At 41.8% G+C, this 16295-nt stretch overlaps 1 protein-coding gene across 1 annotated transcript in view; it reads right to left on the bottom strand.

Annotated features, from left to right (window-relative positions):
• Positions 1-16295, bottom strand: part of LOC142203041 (uncharacterized) — a 45911-nt gene that overhangs the window by 703 nt on the left and 28913 nt on the right. Inside the window, exons 13-14 of the mRNA XM_075273474.1 lie at positions 8691-8877; positions 2645-2740 (exon numbers count right to left, since the gene is read on the bottom strand). Coding sequence (XP_075129575.1) covers positions 2645-2740; positions 8691-8877 — 283 coding nt within the window. The remainder of the gene's footprint in view (positions 1-2644; positions 2741-8690; positions 8878-16295) is intronic.

Below are 16295 nucleotides of genomic sequence, written 5' to 3'. Positions count from 1 at the left end.
TGGAATAGCCAACTTGCACATTTGATTATGAGACATTTGGTACTTAGAGACTAATTTATTTGTCCATATGGAGGCAAGTTCTGGACAATATTTGGTTCTTTTGCCACAGTTTTTAAATGCCAGTTATGTATATATAAAATTTAATATTTAAAAGTTATGTTTTATTGTTCTTGCTGATGCCAATTTAATATAATCATACACAAGTTGAGTCCTTCATCATAATTTTATAGGTGTTGTCAGTTGTGGTTGTATAAAAAAAAAGTGTATTTACCATGCCCATCTATTTCCATACAGTCTAGGCATATTCAAGCTAGCCATTTACATGGAAGATTTTTATTCTGTTTGCCATGACTGTGTGCACTGATATGCCCACATCTCTGCTATACAAATACAAGGATATAACCACAGCAACAGCAATAGAAAAAAAAATCTATTGTTTTAATTGCTGCCCTATATCTAAAGACTATGCATGGTGGTAAAAATGTTTATATAAAATTAAAGGGGTTGTCCAGGTTAAATTTTTTATTTATTTAATTAGGCCTGGAGAAGTGAAGAAAAACAAACAAACCTGCTCAGCTGTCCCCGCTGCTCTGGTGCCTCGTCCCGTGGACCCATTCTGCAGCTCGGCTGTTGTCTTCCAGTGGAGTACTCACCGCACATCAGTGTTGAGGTCAATTAGCTGCCTCAGCAGAAAAGAACTGGGACTTCACAGCCAGCGAGAAATTCCACAGCAAGAAAGTAGCTGAGCTGCAGGACCGGACCACTGAATTGGAGCACTGGGGACAGGTGAGTATGTTTTGGTTTTTTTTTTTTTCATTTTTTGTTTTTCCACCTCCCTCGGCTTAATTAGAAAATTATACATTAGCCTGGACAACATATTTAAAGGGGTTGTCCCATCACAAGGATCCTATCTATACTGCTTGTTAATGTGGATGTAAGACTTTTCCTAAATACACTGCTTCAGCAAATCTGCTTTGTTTGTCCACTATATCACTTTATTCAATTCATTGTTGACACATCCCTTGACTTATCTGGTCAAAAGTCAAGTGATGTATCTGCCTGCTCTCAGGGGGGAGGGAGGAGGGGCTAAGTGCAGGGACCGAGCCTGGAGGGGGGGGGGGGTTTACACTTTGGCGGGGGGGGGGAAAGGGGCCGCCAATACAGACCTGGCATCCGCTGTAATAGAGAGGCGGATGCCGGGGAGGGTTAGACGCCGGCACAGGTGCCTGCAACATCGCTACGCTCCTGCCCTGCATGAAGCCAGCAGCGGCAAGAGCGATGCTGCTATTCCGGAGGGGGCAGAGGAATGGAATAGCAGCATCGCTCCTGCCGCTACTGGCTTCATGCAGGAGCATAGCGATGTTGCAGGCACCTGTGCCGGTGTCTAACACTCCCCGGCATCCGCCTCTCTATTACAGCGGATGCCGGGTCTGTATTGCATTGTGAAGGCTGTACGTCTGATACCTAGCTGCATCGGGAGCGCACGCGCAAGGCCAGCGGCATAGAAGTGACGTCTTCTCGCCGCTGGCTTTGCATATGTAACCCCGCCCACCAATGACGCAACAAAGCAGGAAGAAAGAAGAATTTACAGCAGCGAAGACTGGTGAGTATGCGACGTGGGAATACCCCTTTAAGTTAGTTTCTGATACTAGCATTAAAATAAAGAAACAAGTAAATTCTTGATAATATAATGATGCCATAATAGATTTCCTCAGTTGCTAGTTCTACAGATGTTTGAACAGCCTCACTTAAAATATTTAATATGTTTACACACCTTCAGTATGTCACCTTTCTATTGAAGGAGAGGCTAACACCCTTGGATATAATACTTCCAAAGTTAACACCTGACCTCTAAACAGTTTATCTAGGACTACCAATTGGATGACCTATTGTTACGGACAGACTATCAGTACTAATTCAGTGGGGGTTTGGTTTGACACTCCAAAGATTAGCTATTTGAAAGGGTTGCAGTGCTCCAGTGAGTGTCATGACTCCTTTATTGTTTACCAGGCACAGTTTCATATTTTTAGTAGCAACTGTGCCTGGTATTACAAGTCTACATCCTAGTCCTAATCTAATATTGACAGTCTATCTCAAGTCCCAGCTAATACTTCAAAAGTAAGGCAAAAGCTGTTGGTTTGACCATTTAAGACTCATTCAAACTTGAAAGGGGTTGTCCTCTCAGAAAACAAGAATTGCAAGGTTCATATGCGTAATGTATCAGTGTCTTACCCATACGAATCTATTTCACATTTTAGCTCTAAGCCACTTTTCTCCCGTCACATCAGAGAATCAAGGAAGAACTTCCTGTGATGGCATGATGTTTTCTATGTTGATCCATAAGTGGATTTTTTCAAGCCTCCACAAGATAGATCATCAGTATCAGATCATTCAGGGTCTGACATCCAGACCCTATCCAAATTAGCTGTTTAGGCCAACCAAAGCCATATACTATATATACGGCCAGAAGCCGCTCTGTCCCCATTCAGATGAATGGGAGCAAAATTGCAGTTCCAGACGCCGCTGCTACAGGGACAGGTCATCCATATCAATTATCTTCAGGTCTTGAGCAACCCATTTAACGAAAACTACTAGAAACCAAACAAAACTAACATATATCAGAAGGTCTATTTTGATGCTTTACCTTTGCCTGACCACTGAGCGAGGGTTGCAAGAGATGGGTAAGTTTAGAATTCCTGTAGGGTACATGGAGCGAGTTGGTCTTTATGGCTGTAAACACCTGTAAGCAATAGAAACAAAATAAATTTTTTTGATTGACTATTGTATAGTACAATCAGTAATATTAATATTATTTATAAAAATGAAATGTCAGAAATTGCATATACAGGATAGATATAGCAAAGCAAGAGAGAAACTTTCACTCATGTCAGTCTGCAGGGTTTTCTAAATGAAACATTTGAACCTTAAATATAATGCACACACCACAAAAATGGCAAGAAAATTGACAACACAATTTGGATGCATTGGGGGATTAATATACTGAAATATAAAGTAACAGTTTCACAATGGAGGCAGCCATACATTTTCTACCTGAGTAGACTACAGGTTCTCTAATACATTTAAAATGTGTTTGACAAGTGAGCACAAAAAGAACTAAATGTATCAAAGTGTCACAGCCAGGACGAAGGAATCCTGTAAACTGTCTCAGGAGACTGGTTAGTCTCAGCTGTAAGAGATATTTATCGATATGTACTTTAAATTTTGTCTTCTGAAAGTGGAAGACATTTAAGACAGGTCAGAGCTGGTACACATCTTGTCTTACAATGTTTTTTTTTTTTTGTTTTTTTTAAAGGGGCTCTATCATTGGGAAAAGTAATTTTTAACTAATCACATCTTTGCATAGCTTTTAGAAAGGCTATTCCACACCTACCTTTAGTATGTAAATTGCCTCAGTCGTTTCTGAAGAAGTCCGTTTTGGTTCATATGCTAATTAGACTGATGCACGATGCATCGTGCACCCTCTTTGCTATTGTTTCCTATGGGTGTATACTGCACAGGCTGCTGATGATGATGACTCAGCTTCCTGTTTACACAAACACATAGGAGATAATAGCAGAGACGAGTGCTGCTGGGAACTTCCTGTGCTGGCCGGAAGCTCATTAGCATATGAATAAAAACAGACTTATTCAGAAACCACTGAGGCAATCTACATACTAAAGGTAGGGCGATTTTTTTTATTTTTTTTTTTACTTTTTTTCTTTGAACCAGCGCAGGAGAACTGCTGCTCTCCTTGCGCTGGTTCAGACATCTACGTATCAGCGTAGGCGACGTCATCACGCCACCTACGCTGATACGTAGACGTCTGACGGCCGAAAGAAGAGGATCACGGAGGCAGCAGGAGCAGCACTGCGTGATTGGTAAGTATAATAAAAAAAAAATTTGTTTTATAATAGGCCGCTACCTGCTGGAGTATCTCCAGCAGGTAGCGGCCTATTTACCAACCTCCCCGGACCTGCGCACTGCTGCTCCCGCTTCCCCTTGTACTATAGGCCGCGGAGGCAGGCAGTGAATAGGCCTGGGCCAGGCTGCGATCCCACTGCCGCTATTATTATACTCAGGGGTCTTTTCAGACCCCCGAGTATAATAATCGGAGCCCCAGGGGAAGTGAGAGAACATAATAAACAGTGTTACTTACCTCCCTGGGATCCGATGTTAATCCTCGCAGGCTTCGGGCCTATATGGTAATGCCCAGACGTCACATGTTCTGGGATATTACCATATAGGCTCAAAGCCTGCTAGGATTAAAGAGGACCTTTCATGGGTTTGAGGCACAGGCAGTTTTATATACTGTTGGAAAGCCGACAGTGTGCTGAATTCAGCGCACTGTCGGCTTTCATGATCTGTGCCCCGGGTGAAGAGCTATCGGTACCGGTACCGTAGCTCTTTACAGTCAGAAGGACGTTCCTGACAGTCTGTCAGGAACGTACTTCTTCCCAGCAACGCCTATCGCGCTGTACAGTGTGAGCAGGGAGGAACGCCCCTCCCCCCCTGATAATACTCGTCTATGGATGAGTACTGTGAGCAGAAGGAGGGGGCGTTCCTTCCCGGTCTCACAGTACAGTGCTATAGGCACTGCTGGGAAGAAGGCCGTTCATGACAGACTGCCCAAACCCATGAAAGGTCCTCTTTAACATTGAATCCCAGAGAGGTAACCGTGTTTATTATGTTCCCTCGTTGGGTGTGTGGAGAAGTGAGGAGTCAAAGATGTCTATGCTTCAAACGTAGTCAAGGCAGTCCAAAGCGAAGAGACGGGAAATCTGGGGAGACCTCTCCTGTGAGTATTACTGCATTGTATTTATTGTAATGTCTGACATGAAATCCTGCAACTCATGTTTCAGTTGAAGCTAAAAGGAAGTGCTGGGCAGTTGAAAAATGTCTATAGTTGGAAATAGGATCTAAGAGCACCGCCATGGTATATATCACAGTGAGTACATTATATGACTTCCAGAGTGACACCTCTTCCATGGCCTTTAAGTAAGGAAACAGAATTTCACCATGGGGTGGTAATGTGAAATCTCCTTAGCGGCCTTCCACACCTGCATTGCTACTTTATGAAGCAGTAAGAAACAGCAGGGAATATGGTAAGCTTCTCTAACACCAGCCATAAAGTTTTAATGCCTATATGTACTGCTAAATAGTATGCAACAGATGTTAAGTCTATGTTATGGGTCCACAATCAAAACTGCCCAGCCAAAAAGTTTAGGTAATAATCAAGTAAAGACATTCCTCTGTGGGCTTTGGGTCTCTGCAATATATTCAAGCTACGTTTATGTGTAGATTTGCCATATAAATCAAGTTATGATGAAGTTAAATTGCTTAAAAGAGTCTCTAGGGACCAGACACGCGACCTGTGCCAATAGTTTTTTTTTGCTAGAGCCTCCCTACTATAATGGTGCATACAGAGATAGCTGTCAGTTACTGATAGGACTACCTTCTTGATGTTTCAGTTATCAGTTGTATCAGAAGTTGCGCTGAATCTTTTCACAAAAAAATATTTTAATCTGCTCTGCTGTGTGGGGAGGGGGGCTACCTTGGAGTGTTTAATACTGTGTGGGGAGGGGGCTACTGTGGAATATATAATCTTTTGTGAGGGCCACTGTGGAGCAGATTGTACTGTGTGTGTGGCCACTATGGAGCAGATTGTACTGTGTGGGGTCTCTTCACTATTTATCTCACACAGTATCTGTTTTATAGCAGACGTGATATTAGTACAGGCTGTAATAATATTTCACGGTCACTATAAAATAGATCCTGTGCGATTTAAGTAGTGCACATTAATTGTTCAAAAGTACCAAATGCAGAGACCTATACCTTTCAGTACAAGCTCTGTAAAGCCCCATTCACACGCCTGTAATTTTTGGGTCTGCAATTGTGGATCCACAAAGTTTTAAGGTTAAATTGCCATGTTGGCACTCTGCGATAATTTATTGGGTTTTAGGTTGCAGTTTGGACACTCAGTCTCAAAAAGGTTTGCAATCACTGCCCTAGACCCTAGAGCTGAGGTGGTGAACCTATGGCACACATACCAAAGGGGGCACTTAGAGCCCTCTCTGTGGGTATGCATGCCGTCGTCCTAGCCAGGCTCCTGAATTGCTCACTAATGGGGAATCCAGGACAGCTATCTCAGATCCCCAAGTGAGCAGGCGCTTCTTTTCAGGTGTCTGTGCAAATGCATATACAACTGAAAACTGTCAGTGTAAACTATGGCTTACACTGACAGAAGATTGTGACTTCTGCCTGATGCAGGCACAATAACGTCATTCATCAGCGCCTGCATTTTGGTGGGAGAAGGAAGTCCTCCAGCTGCACTTCGTGGGATTGCAGGTATGTACAGCAGTATATTATACATTGCCGAGTTTATTATACTGTGTAGTGGCAACTTCACAGTATATTATACTGTGTGGGGGACCACTGTTGGGTATATTATACTGTGTGAGGGCCACTGTGGGTCATATGATACTGTGTTGTGCGCCACTATGGAGCAGATTGTACTGTGTGGGAGGCCACTGTGGAGTAAATTCAATATTTATCTCACACAGTATCTACTTTATAGCAGACGTGATATTAGTACAGGCTGTAATAATATTGCACAGTCACTATATAACAGATCCTATGCTATGTAAATTGTGAACATTAATTGTTTACAATGATGCCAAATACAAACTTTTACCTTTCAGTACAAAGTTGTTTGAATCATTGAAAGCTCTGTAAAGCCCCATTAACCCAATTGTATTTTGCCATAACTGTCCACAATTGTGGATCTGCTCAGTATTAGGGTTAAATTGCTGTGTCGGAAATTTGCTAGAAATGAGTGGGTTTTGGGTTGCAGTTTGGGCACTCGACCTCTGAAAGGTTTGCCATCAATGGCCTAGGGGGTCATACAATGCTATACTACTGTATTATACTATGCAGTATATGTATTATGCAGTACAGTTCTGCAATATGGTATAAATTGCTGATATCTATTACAAACTGCCTTATAATAACACGTTTGTAAACCTTCAACGGGCACTCAGGTGTCATTGTAACCATTCACCCTTCCCCCCCCCCCCCCCAAATGACCGCAACACTGTTTAGATGCTGCGATTGCAATTGATTGTGGCATCTAAAAAAAAAAAAGTTGGCTCTATTCTTAGCTTCTGAGCTCTCTCAATAGAAATCCTATCATTAAGGGGCTAAAAGCTATTATGCAGGCAGCTAGCAACAACCCATAAAGAAGCATAGAAGCTTACTGTCGTAATCAGTTTATAATAGTATGTTGTTAAGTCCTAAACGCCATCTCTTGGTGAACTAGTGTGGCAGATGTCCTTGTGGTATGATGAGTCTGTGAGGAGCAGTATTCTCCTCTACAAGCAATGCTTCACAATGTAATACAGAAGTCTTAATATATTCTCCACCAGGCACTAGATGTGCCACAGTTATCAGGGACTGCTATAGATTTCTACTATAAATTACACAAGTTTTCTGGCATGAGCTACAGCATATCTAACAGACTGAGGTGTCCCTTTCCTGGCGTACCTAGGTTCCCTTCCTAACCCCCACTGTCTTAAAAAGTGGAGAATGGGGTGCAGGAGGTGAGGTGCCTAAAATTCACTCAGTTGAGGTGCAGCTTTAGATACATTTCTGGTGCAGGCCAGTTAGTAAATCTGCTACTGTGACTCCATAAGAAATACACTTGAAGTGGTATAGTATGATCCCATTGATTTTCTAAGGGCACCATATTATGGATCCATAACGGACACGTGCATAAGGCCTGAAAGAGTACTGTGATACTTCTATATTAGGAGACTGCTAGTTAGGCAGATACTCATATGTTGCAAGTTACTAAATGAATCTACAGTGTAGGCTCAACCTTGGTGAATATAAGTAAGTTGTTTAGAAACATGTAATGTTTTTAGAAGGTTTAGACAGAAACCCCTATATTTATTTTTCTCATTTTTTTTTTGTGCCTGTTCCTTTTGGGGTTTTTTTTTGCTTGCTGATCCCCAGCAGAAATGTTACTGCTGTAGCTTCTCCAAGTTAACTGATGTGCTGAAACAATTGAATCTGTTGAATGCCTTCTGGCAGGGAAAGCTACGACTGGGACAATCCAGATCAGAAAGGCCGATGCGATTCATCCAAGTGAATTGACTTGTGAAGACGTAATGAAAAGCAATGAGAGTGAGAGCAGAGTATTTTATATTTGATTTGTTGACACAATATCTACTATGACCCTGCTGAAAAATACAATGTAACTTCTATTACACATCAGAGAATGGATGTGGGAAGTGCAGAAGGACTTTTGTTGTCCATTAGCCAATAAAAATTGCCCCGGATTAACAGAGTATGAGGAAATATAGGAGGATGGATACAGCTTTGTTGCAAATGCTCTATTGGGAGGTTTATTTACAAGGATATCAATTGTAGCTCATTCCATTCCTTGTTACCTCTGCTGCCTAGAGGAGATGCAGGCAGCGAGGCTTGAGACTAGGTGGCACTATTTGTCAAAAGAAGAAATAGCAGGAGGTCTGTTCTGATGAGAATGTGTCAGTGAGCACATGTCATGAACTTTGATTGTTATTTCATAGCTAATGACAATATACAATATTCACTATACACTTGCAGAATTAAGTTTCATCCTTTGTACATACAGAAAGGGTGCATAAAGTAAAGTACAAAAATAGAAATACCTGTCCTAGTGATGTGAGAGATTTATTAATGGCAGCAGCCTCCACCAGACGCTGACCTGTAGCCTCGGTCTTCGATATACGTTCAGATCCAGCCAGGTCACATAATGTAAGTGTGGAGCTTGATACAATTCCTGAGATGGTGTCCACTCCATTCAGTGTAAAAATCACAATGAGATGAGAGCGAGAGCTGAGGAAACAGTTTATATATAATATCAATTTTCCTGTACAGACAAACAACGGCCCTATTTACTGATAATGTAACCTTAGACAAGCAGTCTGAAAATGTGCCAGACTTATCACAGTGTTTGATGCTGGATGATAAATTTGGAGCATCTTTAGACTAAGTTTTAGATCTAAATTCATGCTACCTATTTGCCCTACTTTGCCTCAGAATTTTGTACCAAGATTTGGCATATTTAGTCCACTCCCCTTTCCATATATCACACTTACTTGCACAAATCAGGCCCGCTTTTCAAGGGAGTCAAAAAACTTGGTCTAAAATTAGATGTACTATTTTTCCCCAGCTTTTCGTGAATTTTATGCCAAAATAAAGTTGCGATCAATATGTTGGATCTGCCCCACTGAATTCTGTACACCATACAACATTTATTATACTCCTTAGTGGACAGTGGTATTAAAGGGGTTAACCGGTTTCTAAGATTGATGGCCTATCATAAGGAATATTAGATTGGCAGGGATCTGACACCCCCAAATAATCCCATTAAAAGAAATGCATGAATTGCACAGAAGGTGACAAAGGTGAAACATAAAAAAAAATACTCACTCGGGAGAAGGAATTCCAGTCTGGATGTCAGGAAATATGTGGTGCAATACCTCTGAATGGAGAAATAACTAGGAAACACTTGATCTTATTCAGGGGCCTAAATAGGGGTGTCAAAGCTAGCATAGGTACCATGGTCAGGTGAATTAAGACAGGTTATCTAGTTATCCTTTGAGTCACTTGAGGTTCCTGTTTCACCATAGTTAAAGGCTCACTGTACCTGGGCTGTGGCCACCTACTGGGCAGAGCACAAGGAAGCTTTGATAGATCAGATCTGCTGGGAATCTACTGTACCTGGTCTTCCGTACACATGTTTTTTTGTCCATATCGTTTGGATGTGGCTATTGTGTCTGATCTATCTTTGGACAAAAAGATCCTTTCTTCCACTGTCCCACCCTAATCCCTTATGTCTGATATTCTTTCCAGTGGTGCTGCAATGGTGAAGGGGGAAATGTTAATTATACGTACCTGTAATTTTGTTTCCCTGAGCCATGACAGCTATTGCTTTCCTGAACGGAATTTAGCAGCACTTCTAATAGCTTTTTAGTTTAGTTTTTTATCTCCCCTCAAAAAAAGGGAGTTAGACTATAATGATAAAGTGGGTGTCAGATTTTTAAAGTGGTGGAACTCTTTTTTTTTTTTTTTTTGCTATTTTGTTGGGGTGTTTAGTGACCATTGTAATATACAGTACTTTATTAACATTTCTAACTTTTATTATAAAACAGTCTGTAACATTCTCCTTAGCAACCCTCTAACTAAGCTGTTACTAAGAAAAGTCCGTATACAAATGTATTGTGCATATGTGGAGCTGAAGCATTTTCCAAAGGGTGGGTGCACTGGGTGGTCACTACAAATGGCTGTATTTTCAATTCTATACCACCTAGACAGATGGCTCTGGCATCATAACTAGCTATAACAGAACCTCAGATATCACTAGGTAAAAACACAATCGGAAATTTGAACTTAATATGCAGCAGTTTATTTTTTCATGGCGGTATGGTATAAAACCAGAGATACACCCATTTGAAGCGACTATGCCCCTTTGGTAAATGCTTCAGCTCTACAGCTGCTTCAGCTGTTTTCTATTAAAAGGAAGGTTAATAGATTAATAAAGTATATTACCAAAATGTTTACCACACCCCCTTCCTGACACCAAAAAAAGAAAATGGGAGTTACACTTTAAATATTGTTATTATTGTTATTATAAGCAAAGCCTGTACTGTTTGCGGGCAGTAGTCCTACAGGTGACTATGTCAAATGTGACCAAGGCATCCTGTTACCAGCAGCACATTTACGCTGCCAAGTTCAAGACCATCACTATCCCCCAGAACGAGATCTGAGGGTGTTGATCTGTTACTATGACAGATGGAAGCCTTCTGAAGGTTCATAGGCTTGTTATCAATGTACTTCTATTACAGCAGTGGCTGCCACGGGCCCATGACTTTAGGGAGCTCAGTAGGCTCCTACTGCTTTTTTTTACTTTCTTTTTTTTAATAGACTGTTACCTGCTGGAGTAATCCCAGCAGGTAACAGACCCTATTTACTTACCAATCTCCATTCCTGCTCACGACCGCCTCAGCTTCCCCTTCTGCCCTCTAGGGTGTTTCCCAGCAACATGATATGGGACACAATGGAGCCCCCTGGAGGGCAGAAGTTGAAGCAGAGGTGACCATGAGCATTAGCAAGCATTGTTAGGAACCCCAACAAATACCGTTATCATATTCGGGGTCTCTTTAGACCCTCAAGTATAATGATCGAAGGTCCAGGGAAGGTGAGAAAACATAAAAACCAAAAGTAACACTACTTACCTCTCCTCAACCCCAGTGCAACTCCATGCTGTCTTTGAGCCTCTGTAGTGAGGTAACAGATGTCATGTGGGTCAGGCTAGCATCGCAACACATAATGATGCCAACTTAACCCACATCTGTGATGTCATGGAAGAAGGCCAAAAACAACAGGGAGTCACTCTGGAGCCTAAGAGAGGTAAGTAACACTGGTTTGTCACCTACCGTGGGCCTCTGATCATTATACACAGGCGTCTGAAAAGACCCCAGAATATAATAATATTTTGTGGGTGGTGTACTCTGAAATTTTTGCAACAAACACCATAGGGGCGAGTTTGGGACATAATACTGGGTGCAGGGGCTGCTATGGGAAATTATACTGTGTGGAGAGGCCGCTATGGGATGTTATACTGTCTGGAGGCCACTTTGGGACATTATAGTGTGTGTAAATGGGGCATTATACTGTGTGGGGAGCCAGAAAAAAGGCCGTGGGGTGGCCAAGTCCTTGCTAACTATGCCCCTGTATTACAGGCTGCGTTAAGCAGCAATGCATTAGCATTGCAGGGTATTATATTAGTGATCAGACCCCTAGGGGGTCTACAAGTTAAAAAAGAAAAAGATATATACAGTCCTATGAAAAAGTTTGGGCACCTTAATCATTTTTAGTTCTAAATATTTTGGTGTTTGCAACAGCCATTTCAGTTTGATATATCTAATAACTGATGGACACAGTAATATTTCAGGATTGAAATGAGGTTTATTGTACTAACAGAAAATGTGCAATATGCATTAAACCAAAATTTGACCGGTGCAAAAGTATGGGCACCTCAACAGAAAAGTGACATTAATATTTAGTAGATCCTCCTTTTGCAAAGATAACAGCCTCTAGTCGCTTCCTGTAGCTTTTAATCAGTTCCTGGATCCTGGATGAAGGTATTTTGGACCATTTCTTTCTACAAAACAATTCAAGTTCAGTTAAGTTTGATGGTCGCCGAACATGGACAGCCCGCTCTCAAATGATCTGAAAACAAAGATTGTTCAACATAGTTGTTCAGGGGAAGGATACAAAACGTTGTCTCAGAGATTTAACCTGTCAGTTTCCACTGTGAGGAACATAGTAAGGAAATGGAAGACCACAGGGACAGTTCTTGTTAAGCCCAGAAGTGGCAAGCCAAGAAAAATATCAGAAAGGCAGAGAAGAAGAATGGTGAGAACAGTCCAGGACAATCCACAGACCACCTCCAAAGAGCTGCAGCATCATCTTGCTGCAGATGGTGTCACTGTGCATCCAGGGCCGCCGATAGGGCAGTATTACTGCTACTGGCGTCAGGGGCCCGGCCAAATTGAAAAATGAGGGGGGCCCGGTTTTGGCCCGCCACCGTGTGCCGGGCCCTGGCGCCCACAGCAGTTATTGTGCCCAGTGAGTCCGGACCTGGGGAGCCCTAGTTTCAAGCGTGGCCATTGACGTCTGTGATAGAACAGGACGTTGTAGTCCCTGCTCTACATAGGTGTCACTGCATAGAAAACGGCAAAAAGACCTGTGAGGGGGCGTGGTTAGTGACGTCATCACAGGTCCTTTGCCGAGGAAGAGAGACTTCAGCCCCAGGACACAGCAGGAGCCTGGGAAGGTGAGGGAAACTTTCATTATTTTTTTTTTTAGAAATGAAATGACTATTAATGATAAGGGGGTCAGATATTTACTAACAGGGATTAGTTTTAATAATTTCAGAGTAACATAAGGGGAGGGGGGGCTATTTATAAGGAGGGTTTATTGTTAATAATATCCCTAGGGGAGCTATTATATAATGATGGGGAGATAGGATATACATACCCCCTTATATAATAGTCCCCATAGACTAGCTTATATATATATATATATATATATATATATATATATATATATATATATATGTGTGTATATATATATGGAAAAACTACTATTAATAAGTCTAGGGGGGAGTTTGTATAAAAAGAAACTATTCATAATAAATCTGGGAGTGGGAGGGAGTTTATATATATATATATATATATATATATATATATATAGACAGAGGAACTATTATTAATAATTAGGAGGATATATTACTTACTAGCTGGGGGAACTATTAGCCCCCCCTCATTACTAATAGTTCCCCCAGCCTTATTAATATTATTATTAATAAGGAGGGTCTTATATTAGTAAGGTTGGTGGAACTATTATTTATTACAGGGAACTAATAATAATAATAAGGCGGGTGGGGAATATTAATGAGGGAGCTATATATAAAAGAAGGGACTATTATTAGGGGGCATTCACACGGAGTTACGCAGCGCTGAATCTGGCACGATAACTCGTGTAAGAATCAGCGCTGCAAAACAGAATCCCATTGAGTCCAATGGGTTCCGTTTTAACTCGCGTAACACATTGAAATCAATGGGAGGCCTTTTAACCCATTGCTTTCAATGTGTTACGTGCGTTAAATGGAATCCATTGAACTCAATGGGATTCTGTTTTGCAGCGCTGATTCTAACGCGAGTTATAGTGCAGAATCAGTGCCGTGTTACTCCTTGTGAATGCCCCCTTAATAAGGTTATGGGAACTATTATATATAAGAGGGGCTATTTATAAGGAGGAACTATTAATAATAAGGTCAGCTGGGGAATTATGGTTCATATGGAGGGATTATTATTATTAATGAAGCTGATGAAATTATTATTTATAAGGGGGGCTATTTGTAAGAAGGATCTATTACTTATAATGGGAAGCTATTCCTGATAGAGGAGGGGGTATTATTTATAAAGACAAACTATTATTTCTAAGGGGGAACTATTATTCATAATCGGGGACTATTATTTATAAGGGGGAGCTATAATAACTCATAAGGTGATACTAAAGGTGGTGATTTCTATTGCATATGGGCAAAATGGGTTTTATTAATTTACTATTTTAAAAGGAGTTTTCTAGCCGCAAACTGATTTTTGATACTGATGATCTATCCACAGGACAGGACCTCAGTATGTGATCTGTTGGGTCTGTCTGTTCTAGCGGCCTCCATGTGCTGACAGCTTATAGTGGACAGGATGCAGCACTGCAACTATTCAAGTAATAGGAGTGGCACAGCAGCGCCATCCTCTGTAAAGTGGTGTTTCTGGGTTTTTCAGCGCCGCTCCTATTACTTGAATAGTAGCGTTGAGGCATCCTGTCCACAAGCAGCATCTGGCACCAGGAAGCTGCTAGTACAGCTGATCTGTGTGGGGTTCGGGTGTCGAACCCTGTCAGATTATATACTGACATTCTGATGAGCCATTCTGTTCTGTAGATAGATTATATACTGACATGCCGATGAGTTGTCCTGTAGATAGGTTATCAGTATAAAAGAATCAATTTGGGGCAAGAAAACCCTTTAGTTGATGTGATGTTTATTAGGTTAGAAGTCTGTGTAGTGCTTGGCTATTGTCTTTGATTCACTATGCAATGTAGTGGAGGTTGTCACAGTGTGGAGGCCGTGTACTATCTGGTCCCTGTATAGAGGTGTTGTTGGTCTATACATGATGTGTATTGTTTGGTAATTGTCTGTATAGTGGTAATAATTCTCCCCAGTATAGCGGTACATATATAGCAGTGTCTATATATATCTTTACAATTTTTTTTGTATTCCTGATCTTTTGAGACTATATCAATGCTGCTGGAAGTGCAGCCCTGACTACTGAAATGACTGAATATGATGGTGTTGGTATGTCAGGATATGGGGGCCCCTCTTTTAGTTTTTCCCAGGGCCCCACTTTGTCTAAAACCGGCCCTGGGGCCCGGTTTTGGCCCGCCACCGTGTGCCGGCCCCCGGGTGCCCGCAGCAGTCATTGTGCCCAGTGAGCAGTGCCGAGCTCCAGCTCCTCGCACAGGCGCAGTACTACCCGTATTGAAGCCGGCGAGCGGGTAGTACTGCACCCATGCGAGGAGCTGGAGCTCGGCACTGCTCACTGGGCACAATGACTGCTGCAGGCGCCAGGGGACATCATTTATAGGTACAGGGGGCAATGTCGCAAAATAAAGTAGTTTTAAAATGGTGTGTGTGTGGGGGGGGCAGACACTTAGACTGTATGGGGCCCCAAAATTCCTGATGGCGGCCCTGTGTGCATCAGTCAGCAATACAGCGCACTTTGCACAAGAAGAAGCTGTATGGGAGAGTGATGAGAAAGAAGCCGTTTCTGCACGTAAGCCACAAATAGAGTTGCCTGAGGTATGCAAAAGCACATTTGGACAAGCCAACTTCATTTTGGAAACAAAGATTGAGTTGTTTGGTTATAAAAAAAAAGGCGTTATGCATGGCGTCCAAAACGAAACAGCTTTCCAAGAAAAACACTTGCTACCCACTGTAAGATTTGGTGGAGTTTCCATCATGCTTTGGGGCTGTGTGGCCAATGCCGGCACCGGGAATCTTGTTAAAGTTGAGGGTCGCATGGATTCCACTCAGTATCAGCTGATTCTTGAGAATAATGTTCAAGAATCAGTGACGAAGTTGAAGTTACGCCGGGGATGGATATTTCAGCAAGACAATGATCCAAAACACTGCTCCAAATCAACTCAGGCATTCATGCAGAGGAACAATTACAATGTTCTGGAATGGCCATCCCAGTCCCCAGACCTGAATATCATTGAACATCTGTGGGATGATTTGAAGCGGGCTGTCCATGCTCGGCGACCATCTAACTTAACTGAACTTGAATTGTTTGTCCAAAATACCTTTATCCAGGATCCAGGAACTGATTAAAAGCTACAGGAAGCGACTAGAGGCTGTTATCTTTGCAAAAGGAGGATGTACTAAATATTAATGTCACTTTTCTGTTGAGGTGCCCATACTTTTGCACCGGTCAAATTTTGGTTTAATGCATATTGCACATTTTCTGTTAGTACAATAAACCTCATTTCAATCCTGAAATATTACTGTGTCCATCAGTTATTAGATATATCAAACTGAAATGGCTGCTGCAAACACCAAAATATTTAGAACTAAAAATGATTAAGATTAATAGGGGTGCCCAAACTTTTTCATAGGACTGTAT

Source organism: Leptodactylus fuscus, chromosome 5 (assembly GCF_031893055.1).
Source record: "Leptodactylus fuscus isolate aLepFus1 chromosome 5, aLepFus1.hap2, whole genome shotgun sequence".
NCBI classification, from domain to species: domain Eukaryota; kingdom Metazoa; phylum Chordata; class Amphibia; order Anura; family Leptodactylidae; genus Leptodactylus; species Leptodactylus fuscus.
Note: the sequence above shows the minus strand (reverse complement) of the source record. Positions and strands in the feature narration are given on the sequence as shown.